The sequence below is a fragment of the Olea europaea genome, chromosome 4, assembly GCF_002742605.1.
Source record: "Olea europaea var. sylvestris chromosome 4, O_europaea_v1, whole genome shotgun sequence".
NCBI classification, from domain to species: Eukaryota; Viridiplantae; Streptophyta; class Magnoliopsida; order Lamiales; family Oleaceae; genus Olea; species Olea europaea.
The window spans coordinates 15,307,909-15,321,660 of NC_036240.1; the positions used below are offsets into that span (position 1 = coordinate 15,307,909).

The 13,752-nt window shown below is 33.8% G+C and overlaps 1 protein-coding gene across 5 annotated transcripts; it reads left to right on the forward strand.

The window, feature by feature from the left end:
- The first annotated feature begins 3,543 nt into the window (after nucleotides 1-3,543).
- LOC111393776 (probable beta-1,4-xylosyltransferase IRX9H) lies at nucleotides 3,544-10,581 on the forward strand. 5 transcript variants are annotated; one of them, XR_002702494.1, is made up of 4 exons: nucleotides 3,544-4,691; nucleotides 9,066-9,315; nucleotides 9,425-10,039; nucleotides 10,121-10,581. XR_002702494.1 is itself a non-coding variant. In XM_023019476.1 (4 exons), exons 1-3 carry the CDS (start codon nucleotides 3,877-3,879, stop codon nucleotides 9,596-9,598), a joined length of 1,239 nt encoding a protein of 412 aa, XP_022875244.1. In that variant the 5' UTR covers nucleotides 3,544-3,876; the 3' UTR covers nucleotides 9,599-9,641; nucleotides 10,180-10,581. The 5 variants fall into 5 exon arrangements, 4 of the variants coding, with proteins under 4 accessions (XP_022875244.1, XP_022875242.1, XP_022875243.1 ...); XM_023019476.1 differs by having other exon boundaries at nucleotides 9,425-9,641; nucleotides 10,180-10,581; XM_023019474.1 differs by having other exon boundaries at nucleotides 9,425-9,641; nucleotides 10,187-10,581.
- The last annotated feature ends 3,171 nt before the right edge of the window (nucleotides 10,582-13,752 follow it).

Consider the following 13,752-nt stretch of genomic DNA (forward strand, 5'->3'; position numbering starts at 1 on the left):
AGAGGGTTGGGATTGTAAATACATCAACAACACTTGATTGATTATGTTCTAGTACGAGTGTGAGTTCAAGGTTGGCTAATCGCACCCACACTAAGTCGAGTATCGGATAAGTAAAAATTTATTTTTGATGTTGTTTGGATCTTTCTAAAGTGTTACTTAAATTCGAACCTGAGGTATATAGTAAGCTGTTTAACGTTGAGTCCAACATTTGTGACCCATGTTTAACTAGTAATATGATCTATGTCTGAGTTTTGTTTTGTACAGGGACGAACAAATATTTTAGTTGGGAGAATTTGATAAGTGCATTTTGTGCACTTATTTAGACCGTATTACTAAGTTTTTATGTCATGAAAGTGTTGATTATTACTTAGCGTGGGTAATTTTTCATTTATTTCAGTAACGAACCAGTTCCTAAGCAATTGGAAAAGAAAAAAGGGGAAATCCAAAGTATGAGGACTAAATTACAACATTTCAATAGTTGATTCGGATCACAAATGAAGAATAAAGATGTTGCGGGTTCAATTGATGCAATTAAAAGTCAAAGGGTTGAAAATGTAAGAGAAAGGGCTTGAAAGAATCAATAATCGACTTTGGGGGCTAAAATACAACATATGAAAGAAATTATGCTTGGGCGATAGCCCAGTTTTAAATACTGGGTGATCGCCCAACCTGAAAAATTCAATACCGAGGCAAAAATCTATGGCTGGGCGACTACCCGGGTTTTGCCTGGGCGACAGTCCAGGTCAATTGGGGCGAAAAAAATCCGGTTTCCTTTCTTAATTGAAATTCTTATGGAAACAAATCTTGGGAAGTCTTTTAGAGCCCTAGGGACATTATACATTATTTTGGGAGGATTTGTAGAGAAAAAAGAAGGCAAGAACGAGAGGATTCATTCCAAGATTTAAGATTTCAAATCAAAGGGCAATTGTGTGATGTTCTTTCTCGATTTTTTCTGTTGTTTTTCTTTTCCTATCATGTCTAGATAGATTTTCATGTACTAGGAGATCTATGTACCATGTGATTTAATTTTTAAATTTCTAGTTTGCAATTTGACATTAAACATGTTTTAGAATATTTTAATGATTTATATACATTAATTTTCTTCCATAATTAAGTGCATGTAATTATGTGATATTTGGTGGTTTATTTCATATGTTCAAGAGAAGAGAGATAAATTCAACAAGGTATAAATCACTGTAAGGTTCGATAGGTGATAGAGACATACCCTATACTTTGTGTGAACATTAAATGTTCATAAAACCACATGCATTCTTATATATGCATTTGTCATAGAGATATAGGTCGGTGGTGTATAAAAATAGGTTCAATACATCTCTCGAGAGTGATCATTGCGTTGTCAATTTGTGAAACTAGAATTTAGAGTGATCATTGCATGGGAATTCGTGATCCTAATGAGTTTAATTTTCATTAAATACAACCAATATGCATTCTAAACAATTGATTTGCATTTTAATCATATTGAGTTTATTCCAATAATCAATTTTGCATAATTAGGATTTTCTTTCCAAATTAGGGTTTCGTTTAGTTAAAAATTTCCCTTCGGGTAATTTAGTTTCGGTTAAGGCTATGATAGATAAGATTGAACTAATCAATTTCTGTAGGATGATATTCGGACTCAGTTGATCCACTTTATTACTTGTTAACGAATCGTACACTTGTGGTGATTTAATTCGAAAGAACATATTTCATGAACAGGACCTCGAGCAACCCATGTTGAATTCACATTTAGTCACTATTGGCATGAATATGCTGAGAAGGCATCAAACTTGTAAAAACTAACCCATTTTGGTTTAGGTTTGATCTATACAAATGTATGAAATGTGTTATATAGTCCCACTACTAGAAACAATCACAATGTTCATCAACTTATATTATTATGCAGAAAATGCAAAATGGGATGAATGTGAGTGTCAAATTTTCGTCGTCGCATCATCATGGAGTGGCACAAGATTGGAAAGTTTTCTAAAAGTACAGATGGGATATGCGTGTTAACATATTCAACACGAATGTGTGAAAGATCTGGAATTGAAAGTAGCTAAAGAATCACAAAGATGGATGAGACAAGAGTACAAGTAACTTCACGAGCTATTGCAATCTATCGAGATTGAGTACAGCCACAGTAGTAACTACATTCTAGTGGATGATGAGTGGTGGGACATGAAGATTAAGGTACAATCTTTCTGATTACGATATTCATCCTATTTCCATTTCATAGTTGAGTTTTGGCTCGTTTACATTTAGACGTGGTCATTTTATGACACTCCATGGTATTAATGTTGGTGTCGATGATGGTTGATGTATGCGATGAGTTTGTCCAATTAGATGTTCAGCTATTGGGGGTGTTGTTGACTGTGTTAACATTAAGATTGTAGTGCATATATCACTATTTGGAGGTGTTGTCTTTTAAACATGATTAATGTAATTTAGTCTCAATGGGGTTATAACCCAATCTATGGGAGGCTAATATGATATTAAATGATAAATAAATTAAATGAGTCATTTAATTCTACATTTCATTTAGACCATTACCTAGCACCATATAAACTGGGATTATAACCCTAGTAAGATTAAATAACATTACTCTTTAAACATTTATATTTCCTACATCGAAGATGATGGTGAGTGTGTTAGCATTTTTTATATGATAACATCATATTAACATTTTCTACTACGGGAAATATGTTTATCGATGGGTTGTGTATTGACTTTGAGGTGGTTATTATGTATTCTATAGGTCTATCTCATGTTCGGGCCAGTGAGGAGTGTTGATGACTGTCGAGTTATGTTGGATGCATCGCATACACATATATGATTTTTCTTTGAATGAACAGTTTATCGTGTAGATCTATATTTGTTATTGATTTATTTTTCCATCAAAATGTTCAATAACTGTTTGTACCTTATTTATGATTCAAATCCGTATATAATCCTGTTTTTATTGTTATCTTACAACTTGCAATCTACTGATTAGTTTCGAGCTCAATAATATGGTTGTAGGGAATGCAGACTACGCAAAGTTCAAGAACTATGACTATGGAGAGATATGCTATTGGTTTTGTGCCTTTTGGAAGATATGTTCCACTTGGAAGAGTACACAATGACTCGACAAACCTCTAGAAGTGTGGGTATGAGTTTCTTTGACAAGTTAACTACTAATTAATGTTGAAAATAGCGAATTGAATGATCATCCAATAAGAAAAAATCGACCTCTGAAATAGAATCTCAAGTTATTCGAGTACGCAGGAAACGAAGATTCGATAGATAGATGGAAAAAGGAAAAAAAAATACGGGGCTATGGAGTCGTCTTTCTCGATCGACCATCTCATCAGTGTCAATGAGAATCTTGCCTCCATTACCAAGCATGGTCTAAATTAAGTAACGTCATTGTTAGTCATAAAAAGATATAATTAGTTATTTGACTAACATAAATGATTATCAAATCTTTGGACAAACCACGTGGCGTTTAGTAATGGCCCACCCGACAGCGCATTTGAGCTACAATCGACCCCCCAGGTGTTTATCTGAACCAAACGCGGCAATTCCCTTTGCGCCGCCTCCACTCGCCGTGACTTGAACAAAACTGCCTCCCCGCCCCTCTTTCAATTTTCCCAGAATCAGTCAAATGAAATCTCTCGAGAAAAGCGAAAGTAAATTCTTCCAACTATCTTTTTTCGAGTCTATTTTTCTTTCTATATCAGCTTCATTTTAGGGTTTCACTGCAAATTTCACTTCATAGACCAAAAATATTCCATTCGTCTTTATGTATATCACTTGCTCTGCTGATTTGAATTGATTCCATTCGTGTGATTTGAATTGATTATGTTATCCTTTTTCGATGCGATTTCAGTTGAATAAATGGCGTCGATTCGAAGAACACTATCACCGCACCACGATAGGGTGTATCAAAATGGATCGATTCCGCTTTCCATACAATCTCCATCTCAAAAGTTTCTATCGAACACCAAAACCACCTTGTCCCCACTCCGAAAATTTCTGGTCGGGATTTTCATCCAGAAGCACTCTCGAAAAAACAATCACTTTTCCTGGAAAAAGTCACTTTACCGCTGCTTATTGTTTTTTTTCTTAGGGTTTTTGCTTGGCATGGCCCCATTTAATAATGATCTCGGTGAATTGAAGAATCATGATTTAAGAAACAGTGATTTCGCTTTTGAAATCAAACCCCAATTTCTGAGTATCAAGCAGAATGTAGAAAATGTAGCTGACAGGTCTAGGGGAAACGATTTTGTGGTGGGTACGGAGAAATTAAAGGTTGTTGAGAAGGGTAGAGAGAATGAGGATCGTAAAATATTCGATTTTGTGCCTCTGAAACAGCTAATTGTGGTGACACCTACCTATAATAGGGCGCTACAGGCATACTATTTGAATAGGTTAGGACAGGTATTGAGGCTAGTTAGGCCACCAGTGCTGTGGATTGTGGTGGAGATGAATGCTGCATCCATGGAGACTGCAGATATTTTGAGGAAAACTGCAGTAATGTATCGACATTTGGTGTGCTCAAAGAATTTGACTAATGTGAAGGACAGGGGAGTGCACCAGAGGAACACTGCACTTGAGCATATCGAAGGGCACAGACTTGATGGAGTGGTATATTTTGCAGATGACGACAATATTTACTCCCTCGAGTTGTTTGAGAAAATCAGAGAAATCAAGTGAGCCATTATGCATTCTTTGTTCTAAATTACAGGAATAATGTACTTCACACCAGTGTAATTGTCTGCACACTATAAGAGTTTAGAAATAATGAAACATGAAAAAATTGGTTATTTTGGCATTACAGGAGTTAGAATGTGGGAAATGATATAAAGAATCAAGGTTGTAGACAATAAGACATCATCATTCCCAGGATATTGCTTTGTTTATATTCTCAAATGATGATATGGAATGGCCCTTTCCTCACTCTCCGGAGGGAGATGGGTGGATTGTGCTTATGCTATCAAGCTGACAAATGACTGCTTTCGAGCGGTATTCATGGAGATGAAAAAGATTGAATGGTTCTAAACAGATTCGCTAGTTGGGTCAATTGGCAATACGAGAGAGCAAAATCTAGCAACTTTTTAATCTTTCACACTGGATGTATATAGTCTCATAAAATGAAAACATGTATATCCAATTTGAATCCATCTTAATGGATCCCTCGTTACTGCCTAGAGGAGAAGAATAGGTAGGGATGACAGGAAGTATTAATAATAACTCAATGTTTTGTAAATAAAGCCTTCAGGCTCAAGTCATACTTTTGGCTTGCTACAAGCTGGGCTCAGAGACCCCACAGAATATCTGCCATCAAATCACCTTCAAAGAGTTGGCTTCTAACTGAAGCACCTTAAGCTCGTATATTGAATTTCCATAGCAAGCACACTCTACGAGACCTATAGCTAAAGATCATATAGCACCATAGTCTATATACGAACCTATACGGAACACTTCTCTCTTTCTCAGTGCTTACCAGGATATTGCTTTGTTTATATTCTCAAATGATGATATGGTGCAAACTTTAGGGATAACTATCTGCTTTTGTCAGGCATTAGATGGTATACATAGTCATTGTCATTTGTTGTCTGTCTTACCTTCTTGCTGGCATAGCATGGATTTGATGACAGTATAGATATTTTTTCTCAATTGATCTTAGGTCCTGTCGAAATTGAAGGTTCTATATTTGCTTGTTTTGTGTTTGAAGAATTAATAATTGCATTAACCATATGGTATCATGCAACATAATGTGGGGTGACTTTTTTCACTGTGATTTTTTGTCTCAGAGATATAGATGGGGAGAAAAGAGGAGGGGAGAAATGGGGGAGACAAGGGAATCCTTCATTTCATGAGTCTATTGGTAACCATATTTACCGACCCTTTTCATTATTCAGAACCATTGACATGTCCTCAACAATCAATGTGTCCTCATTTGAAAAATGTTGAATGAACTTGGAATATGGTTGTCACAAGTATGTAACTTCCTATGATGCTCGGACTCGGGTACGGGTACGTATCTAAGTGTCGGATATTTTATTTTTTAATATATAGGATACAGGGACATGGTTAAAAAAAGTTCTAATTTTCGACGCGGGTACATGGATATGTCTTTCAAACTTCAATTATTTTTTTACTAAGAGCCTTTCCAAGAGACTTTTTAAACATGAGATGATCTTTATTTTAAAAGGTCAACTTTTAAAATCATTTTTCAAGAGTTTTAAATTAATATTTTAATTTAGAAATTAATTAAATGCATTCATCAACTTTTAAAATCATTCTTCAAGAGACTTAAATTAACATTTTAATTTAGAAATATAATTAAATGCATTCAAAGTGTTTCAATTTTCAATGTAGAAAAATAATAAAATAATCTAAAGAAAAGCTAGATAAAATAAAAGATAGAGAAAAACGATAAATATTTTTGGTGATCAATAAAATTAAGTGTTAAATATAAAAAGCTTGTTGGAGTACTTTAAAATTTTAACTATCTAAATTTATAGATGCTCTTCAAATGATAAATTATGTTCTTTAAAAATAGAGTCTATTGGAGATGCTCTAACCCAATATGTCATTTTAAATAATTAAAATCGATTGTTCACAAAAAAAGAAAATGAGTATTGAATAAAGGGTTAAGACGAATAAAATAGAATCTGGGGATTTAGATTTCAATTATGGGAGGTTAATCATTAAATTTTATATGAAGTAGAAAATGAGGGTTTTGATTGCAATTTAGACTTAGTGGAACACTGAGTAGCAGTATATGGAACCTATTTTTATTTTATATAAAGAAAACCCTATACCTTCGATATAGAGGGAAAGAAGGAAAAAAAGAAGAAAAGGGAAAGAAAGAAGAAAAAGAAGGGAAAACCTAGTGTCGCTACCTTTCTCCACCTTCTTGGCAGCGGCACTAGGTTTCCAGAGAGCAGAAACGAAAAAGAAAAAAGGTAAAGAAAAATAAAAGAAAGAAGAAAAAGAAAGAAGTAGAAATGGTGAAGCATCCGGTTGAAATTTGGAGGATCCAAAACATCCTTTACCCATACCCATGTTGTGTTGTGCCGCACAGGTACTTCGTCCATCTTGAAAAGTCTGAGCATCAGAGGTAACTTCCATGTATTGATGGAAATATTGAAGTATGACCACTGGTAAGGGACTTCAGGATTGTAATGAAGCGACCCCTTGCAAAACATATTTCTTTAACTTACGAAAATAAATAAAATGTTTTAGTGGATGCTGATTTTTCAATGTACTTGAGTTTTCTTAATTTCTTTCACTCTTTTTTTATTTTCCTACTTTCCTAGTGGAGTGAAGGCTAAGCTGAGTAATAGCTGAAGCATGTATTTTTGGGAATATTCAATTAAATGAATGCTGAATTGCCTACATCACATGAAGTCCTAAATTTTCTTTTCCATTTTTACTTAATTTTAGGCAGAACTATCATTGAAAGAGAGTCGGCATCTGAGAATTCGTAGCAGCTACCTTTTTATGTTAAACTTTTAGAACATAATTACATCTAAATAGATTATCTTAACATTGGTTCTTACTTAAATAATATTTGGTTGGAGTAAGGCGTATTTCCTTCCTTTTGAGAAAGCCAAATGTTTCATTCCAATATTTATTTTCTTTGTATAATTGTTCCATCTTCAATCTATTTGCACGATTATTTCCAAATTGGTGTTCTTGGCGTTATCCTCCCCCATCTTTCATTAAAAGGCAATAGAAGTCTTTACTCATAGATTTCTTTTCTGAAATAGTAGTAGACTTAAAGTGACGTGAAATAAGATAATACTCCAAGCTAAATAAAACTTAGAAAATATAAAAATGGAAAAAAGAAAGACAATCTTACACTCGCCTCCCCTCACCGAACCCAAACACTTATCTCTGCACACCAATTTCTTCTTGACTTTTAACTCTCAATACCAAAACCTTCTGCCACCAATGCTATGACCCTTCATTCACTCCCATCAAACTTCCATTGTACTCCGACATGGACATGGTCTCGAATTGGCTTTCAAAACAAATTTACTACCTTGATCTTGTACCTGCTTTGTTTTAGAATAAAATATTAGCTTGACTAGCCTAATGTTTGAAAGCATTTAACATTGATGCCTCTACTAATGTAAATAAATATGTGGATAATTCTCTTTTTATGGGATGAGAAACAGTGGATATTATAAGTTCTGTTTTAAGAGTTAGATAAAATCCAGGAGCGGCTTTGAGAATGTTTAAAGATTGCAAACTCTTGATGCCAACAGTTGCTAAAGTTGCAAATACTTTTATTCACAATTAATGAAAAGTTATATATTTCTGACACAAGCTAAGAATTCTTTTCCCCTTTGTAAAGGGATTCCAGGAAGCTTCATAGATGATTGTTTAGTTGTTTTACTTTTTACGAAGGCAACATTCCTTATATAAGGTCAAATAAAATGTTGAACTTAAACTCTGCTTTACTAAGCCCGTGCCTGATATCGAATTCTATATTGTCTATCTTTGCATAGAATTGAAACTCTCTTTTCTAACAAAGTTGTTTTACATTTGTCCCCTGCCTTGTTAATCAACCCAGTAATTAGACTAAGTTGAACCTAAATCTCCTCAACTATTTTGTGCTGCCCGCAGTCCTGTTTCCTAACTCTACAGAGAACAAGTACTACATTTGAATCAGTGGTTGAGAAATTTAGGCTTATAGGTTTTCTCTTAAGAATCCTTATTTCTGACATCAACCTGGAATCTGTTCATTCGAAAGTAAAAATGTCTGTTCCACTAATCTCTAATTTGATTATTAGCTTTAGATATAAGGAAATAGGATCAGATTGAGAGCTTCAATCCTTTTTCCCTTGATTTGGCAAAATCTTTCTTAATGATCTTAAATCTCAAGTTAAAGATGAAGTTGAGGTTGCATGATGTACATACGTATTTCACTATTACTATTTCTCGACCAAATATTGAATTAGTGAATTTGTTTAACTTTATAATTTCCTGATAATCCAGCTATCTTCTAATACTGCCACTTGCAAACATGACTATTTCTCTGACTATTCTTGTGTATCTGATCTATTCAGTCGTTTCGGTACTTGGCCGGTTGGCATGTTGGCTCAAAGCAAAAGTAAAACAATACTGGAAGGTCCTGTGTGCAATGGAAGTCAAGTAATTGGATGGCACACGAATGAGAAGAGTAAAAGACTTCGTAGATTCCATGTTGACATGTCAGGCTTTGCCTTTAACAGCACCATATTATGGGATCCCAGGAGATGGCATCGACCATCTTTGGATCCAATCCGACAGTTGGACACAGTGAAGGAGGGCTTCCAAGTATACGCTGTCTCTTTTCATTTTGATTGCTGGCAATTTTAAGGATTTTGATGTTGTTCACCTAGATTGCATTGTTAAAATCCTGTTCGGATATTGTGGATTTTTGCAGGAGACGACTTTCATAGAACAGATTGTAGAAGATGAAAGTCAAATGGAAGGCTTTCCTCCAGGTTGTCATAGGATAATGAACTGGCATCTCCATTTAGAAGCTCGTGAACTTGTATATCCTAAAGGATGGATGCTTCAGAAGAACCTCGATGCAGTTCTTTCCTCCAAGTCATAGAATCTGATCGCATGCTAATCACCCATATTGTTTAATACATGAGGTGTGTTATATGTTCTATTCCTATTACTGAAATGCATACCTATGACATCTTTAATAGGTTGTCCTCGTTCCATAATGAGGAACATGGTCCTAGTGAAATTTGGTTGGGTCGGAGAAGTAAGTAAAGATTTTGAACATCTAGCAATCCATACCTCTGGAAAAATATTGAAACAAGAGGCAGAAAGAATGGTAAAATGTTGGGCACAGACTCCTTTACTGTTTCTCTGTATAATGAAATACATGTACATGCTTTTATACAAGTAAGATTGCATGTTCATTCATGTCTATATTCTGCATGCATTTCCTGCTGACATGTCATTTCCATGTAATTTTTAATGTTGGACATACGCAAAGTAAAAGTTAGGCCTTAAGAAACAAAAAGGGCAAATATGGGTGAAGGTAAAAATTCATTTGTTGGTTTAAAAAAAATGTGTCTAAAAGTTAGGCCTTAAAAAACAAAAAGGGCAAATATGGGTGAAGGTAAAATAATCATTTGTTGGTTTAAAAAAAAAAATGTGTCGACTAACTGTCAACTCAAGTTTTCAGGAAAAGGAAATGACAGTATGTTCTTAGATGGTGCTGGAATTTTTTGTTTTTTTCCGAAGCAAATCATTGAAGAAAGGCATTGTAGGCAGGTCTGAAGCTGCACTCCAACCCTCCATAAGAATAGAGCATCGGATAGAAAAAGCATGGATGTCATTTGTAGATTTTTGTCATATAGACAAAATTCATTTTTGTGGTGAGGATTTGGTGGTGGTTTTGTACTCAGGCTTAGAACTGCCTTGAGTTGTTCAGACCCTTGTCGCTTGAGCTCTAGGGTTGAAAATTGATGATTTTCAATTGTTATTGCAATCTGTGAATTAATAGCCGTGAACTCAATAACAAAGTTGGATGTTGATAGTGTACTTTTTGAATTTCTTTGCTTATATCAATGACAGAAACTTCCAAAAAGACCGGGATTCTTTTTGTTTCAAAATTTCAAGATGGATGCGGAGACTAGAATTTCTCATGCCTCAAAATTGGCTTTATTGTTTTAAGCTCGGTTCTTAGGCTGGAATATTTCTAGGGCCTTTGGCAACATGTTTGGCCTAACTTAAAAGTAAAATCACTTAATTGGAATCATATTATTGTTTTCAAATATATTTGGATAAGCAATTTTTTTTTTCTAATTAGAGTAAGGTGAGATTTACTTTCTGTAACGGCCCCAAAATAAGGATTTGAAGTGCTACCAAAAGATTTATTTATAAAATGGTCAATGTTATTTTAAATCACTTATGGCTCATAAATTTAAATTTCTAACTGGCACATCCTTAGAAGTCAAATAAGGTAGGATTTCTGGCAACTAAATTTATAAATTTAATTTGCTTGTGACAGAACATTTTTACACGTGTTAAAATAATTACCATTTGACTTTATAAATATCCGTATACATATGCAATAATGAATACTCTCTCTATTTATATATAAGGAAAATTCTATTTGTACATAATTATTATACATAATAGTGTCCATAATATGATATGACAATTATTCGGTTGTTGATGTGCAAATGTGAGATTTGAATTAAAGGTTGGATTCGATACCACGTGTAATTATGGATACCATTATTTAGATAATTATGTACATGTAGCACTTCCTTTATATGTAATAATATATATAGGACAAAATGATCCAAAGTCCAAGCATGTCATACTTTTCTCTTTCTTCAATGTCTAGACACGGTCCCAAGTTGTGAGAATGCAACCAAAATCAAAAGTTGGCTTATTTTATTAAGGAAAATTTTACACAGTACATCTAGTTTTGTCATACATTTATTACTTAATATGGATTAATTACTGAAAGGGCAGATTTAATGGCAGAAAATTTTGATAAAATAAACAAATAAATGGATGCGAGTATATGACCAATTCCACCACATTCTGCAATAATCATACATGCGTATATTTCGTTTTATCCTATATAATTAATTCTAAATAAAATTTTACTTTTATTAATATAAGTAACACTAAAAGAAAATCAAATAATTCAATCCACTTTTAAATAACAGCACAATCTAAAAATATCCATGTAGCAAGTAAACATGAACGATAGTTTAGCTTTAAAATAAATATTTATAGCAAAGAAATAAAATTACGCGCTAAAATTTTAGATTTTTTATCCAGCGGGACGAGGCGCAACCACTCAATTGAACCGTCACACTCCAACACGACCTGTTCTAACATGTGGGGAGTAGGGAAAATTGTGAGTATATGAAAATACTCAGTAGGATATAAAAATTAATGGTGCGATCCCGTATAAAAATTTTAAACACGTGTTAGAAAATCATACTGTTTCATATCTTTAAAATCCGGTAAGAGCTCATACCATATCATATCATTGTATCGGAATAATCATATCATTCATATCATAGCATTTCATACCATAACTTTAACTTTCACGAGTACAAAAATCATCAACTTGTAAAAAAAAATAATTAAACGAGAAATAAAATATTGCACCTCAATATCTTACCTTATAAGATGAATAAATTCTTGAAAGATGAAATCAAAAATCACGTTCCAAATCTTCTAATTTTCTTGGCTGCCTTAAAAAAATGAGATTGTCTTCTACCGTCTGCCTACGTATATATATTTGTGATGAAATTATGGAACTCTTTTTGTTCTGTGCTTTATTTATGCTGGAAATAAATATACCTTTTTTTTTTTTTTTTAATCAGCCATGAACGTGAGTCTGTATATATGCGTGTGATGAATTTTGGTGCAAATAGAAGTATAGGATGGTTGAAACGTTTTGAAAGAGTGGGTAAATGGGATAAAGTTTAGGAAATCGTATGTGTAATCAAAATATTAGACCAAATCTTACCAACTAACCATACCTCCCAACAATCCATTCATTACCATATACGTGGCACTTTTTACATAGAAAAAGGGAGTTGGTTTTCTACACTAGTCACATGGCCTCTCATCAATCTCTTCATTTCTATTATTGAATTCTTTTTTTTTTAATATCTTTATTTGAATGGAAAAAAAAAAATTTAATCATAACCTACCAAGAATCTTCCTCCATTCACGTCACCGAGGAAAGAATTAATAATCAATTAAAATATAATTTAAAGCTATATCTTTCAACCTTGATAACTTGGGCTCCACTAACTCAAATTAACTTTTTTCAAGCCTAAAATGCATGATTAATTACGACCTATCTAATAAACCCAATATTCATAAACTTATTATCGCTCCGTCACTATCTACATTTTATCCCAAATAAAGTTGAAATTTAGTTTACATATAATTTAGTCCCTAAACTTTCAAAACATTAAAATATAGCATACAAACATTAAATTCCATTCTACAAAAATTTTCAGGACATTACAACCTCCCCTCCTTAAAATATTTTTGTCCTCGAAAATTTACTTTGACTAATTGAAGAGCTCTGGATACTTGGTTCTAAGCTCATCTACCATCTCTCATGTTGACTCTTCTCGTCTATGATTTAGTCATTGCACTTTGACCAGGGAAACTTCTCTGTTTCTGAGTTGATGTACTTTTCTATTCAAAATTATTGTTGGGATTTTTTCATATGATGGATCTTTTTGTACCTCCAAGGCTTGGTAACTTATCGTGTGATTGGGGTCATAGACATATTTTTTGAGCATCAAAACATGGAACACATTATGCACTGTTGCAAGTTCAGGTGGTAAGTTAAATCGATAAGCCACAACACCAATCCTTTCAAGACTCTCAAAAGGTTCAATAAATCGTGGTCTCAATTTTCACTTTTTACCAAATCTCAATACACCCTTCATGGGTGCTACTTTAAGAAAAACTTTGTCGCCAACACTAAATTCCAAATCCTTCCTTCTACCATTAGCATAACTTTTTTATCGGTCTTGTGCTGTTTTTATTCTGGCTCTAATCTTGTCGATTGCCTCAACTGTTTGTTGAATGATTTTAGGACCCAAAATTCTATTCTCCGGGACCCCATCCCAATAGATAGGGGATTTGCACTTTCTACCATAAAGAGCTTCATATGGGACCATACATATAGTGGCCTGGAAACTATTGTTATAAGCAAACTCCACTAAAAGTAAGTGTGTTTCCCAACTACCACCA

Bases quoted from the DNA above. Each gene is read 5' to 3' on its own strand.
- LOC111393776 (XM_023019473.1), top strand. From the start codon at position 3,877: ATGGCGTCGATTCGAAGAACACTATCACCGCACCACGATAGGGTGTAT. The intron at 4,692-9,065 runs GTGAGCCATTAT...TGATCTATTCAG, and splicing joins GAGAAAATCAGAGAAATCAA to TCGTTTCGGTACTTGGCCGG. The intron at 9,316-9,424 runs GTATACGCTGTC...GGATTTTTGCAG, and splicing joins CAGTGAAGGAGGGCTTCCAA to GAGACGACTTTCATAGAACA.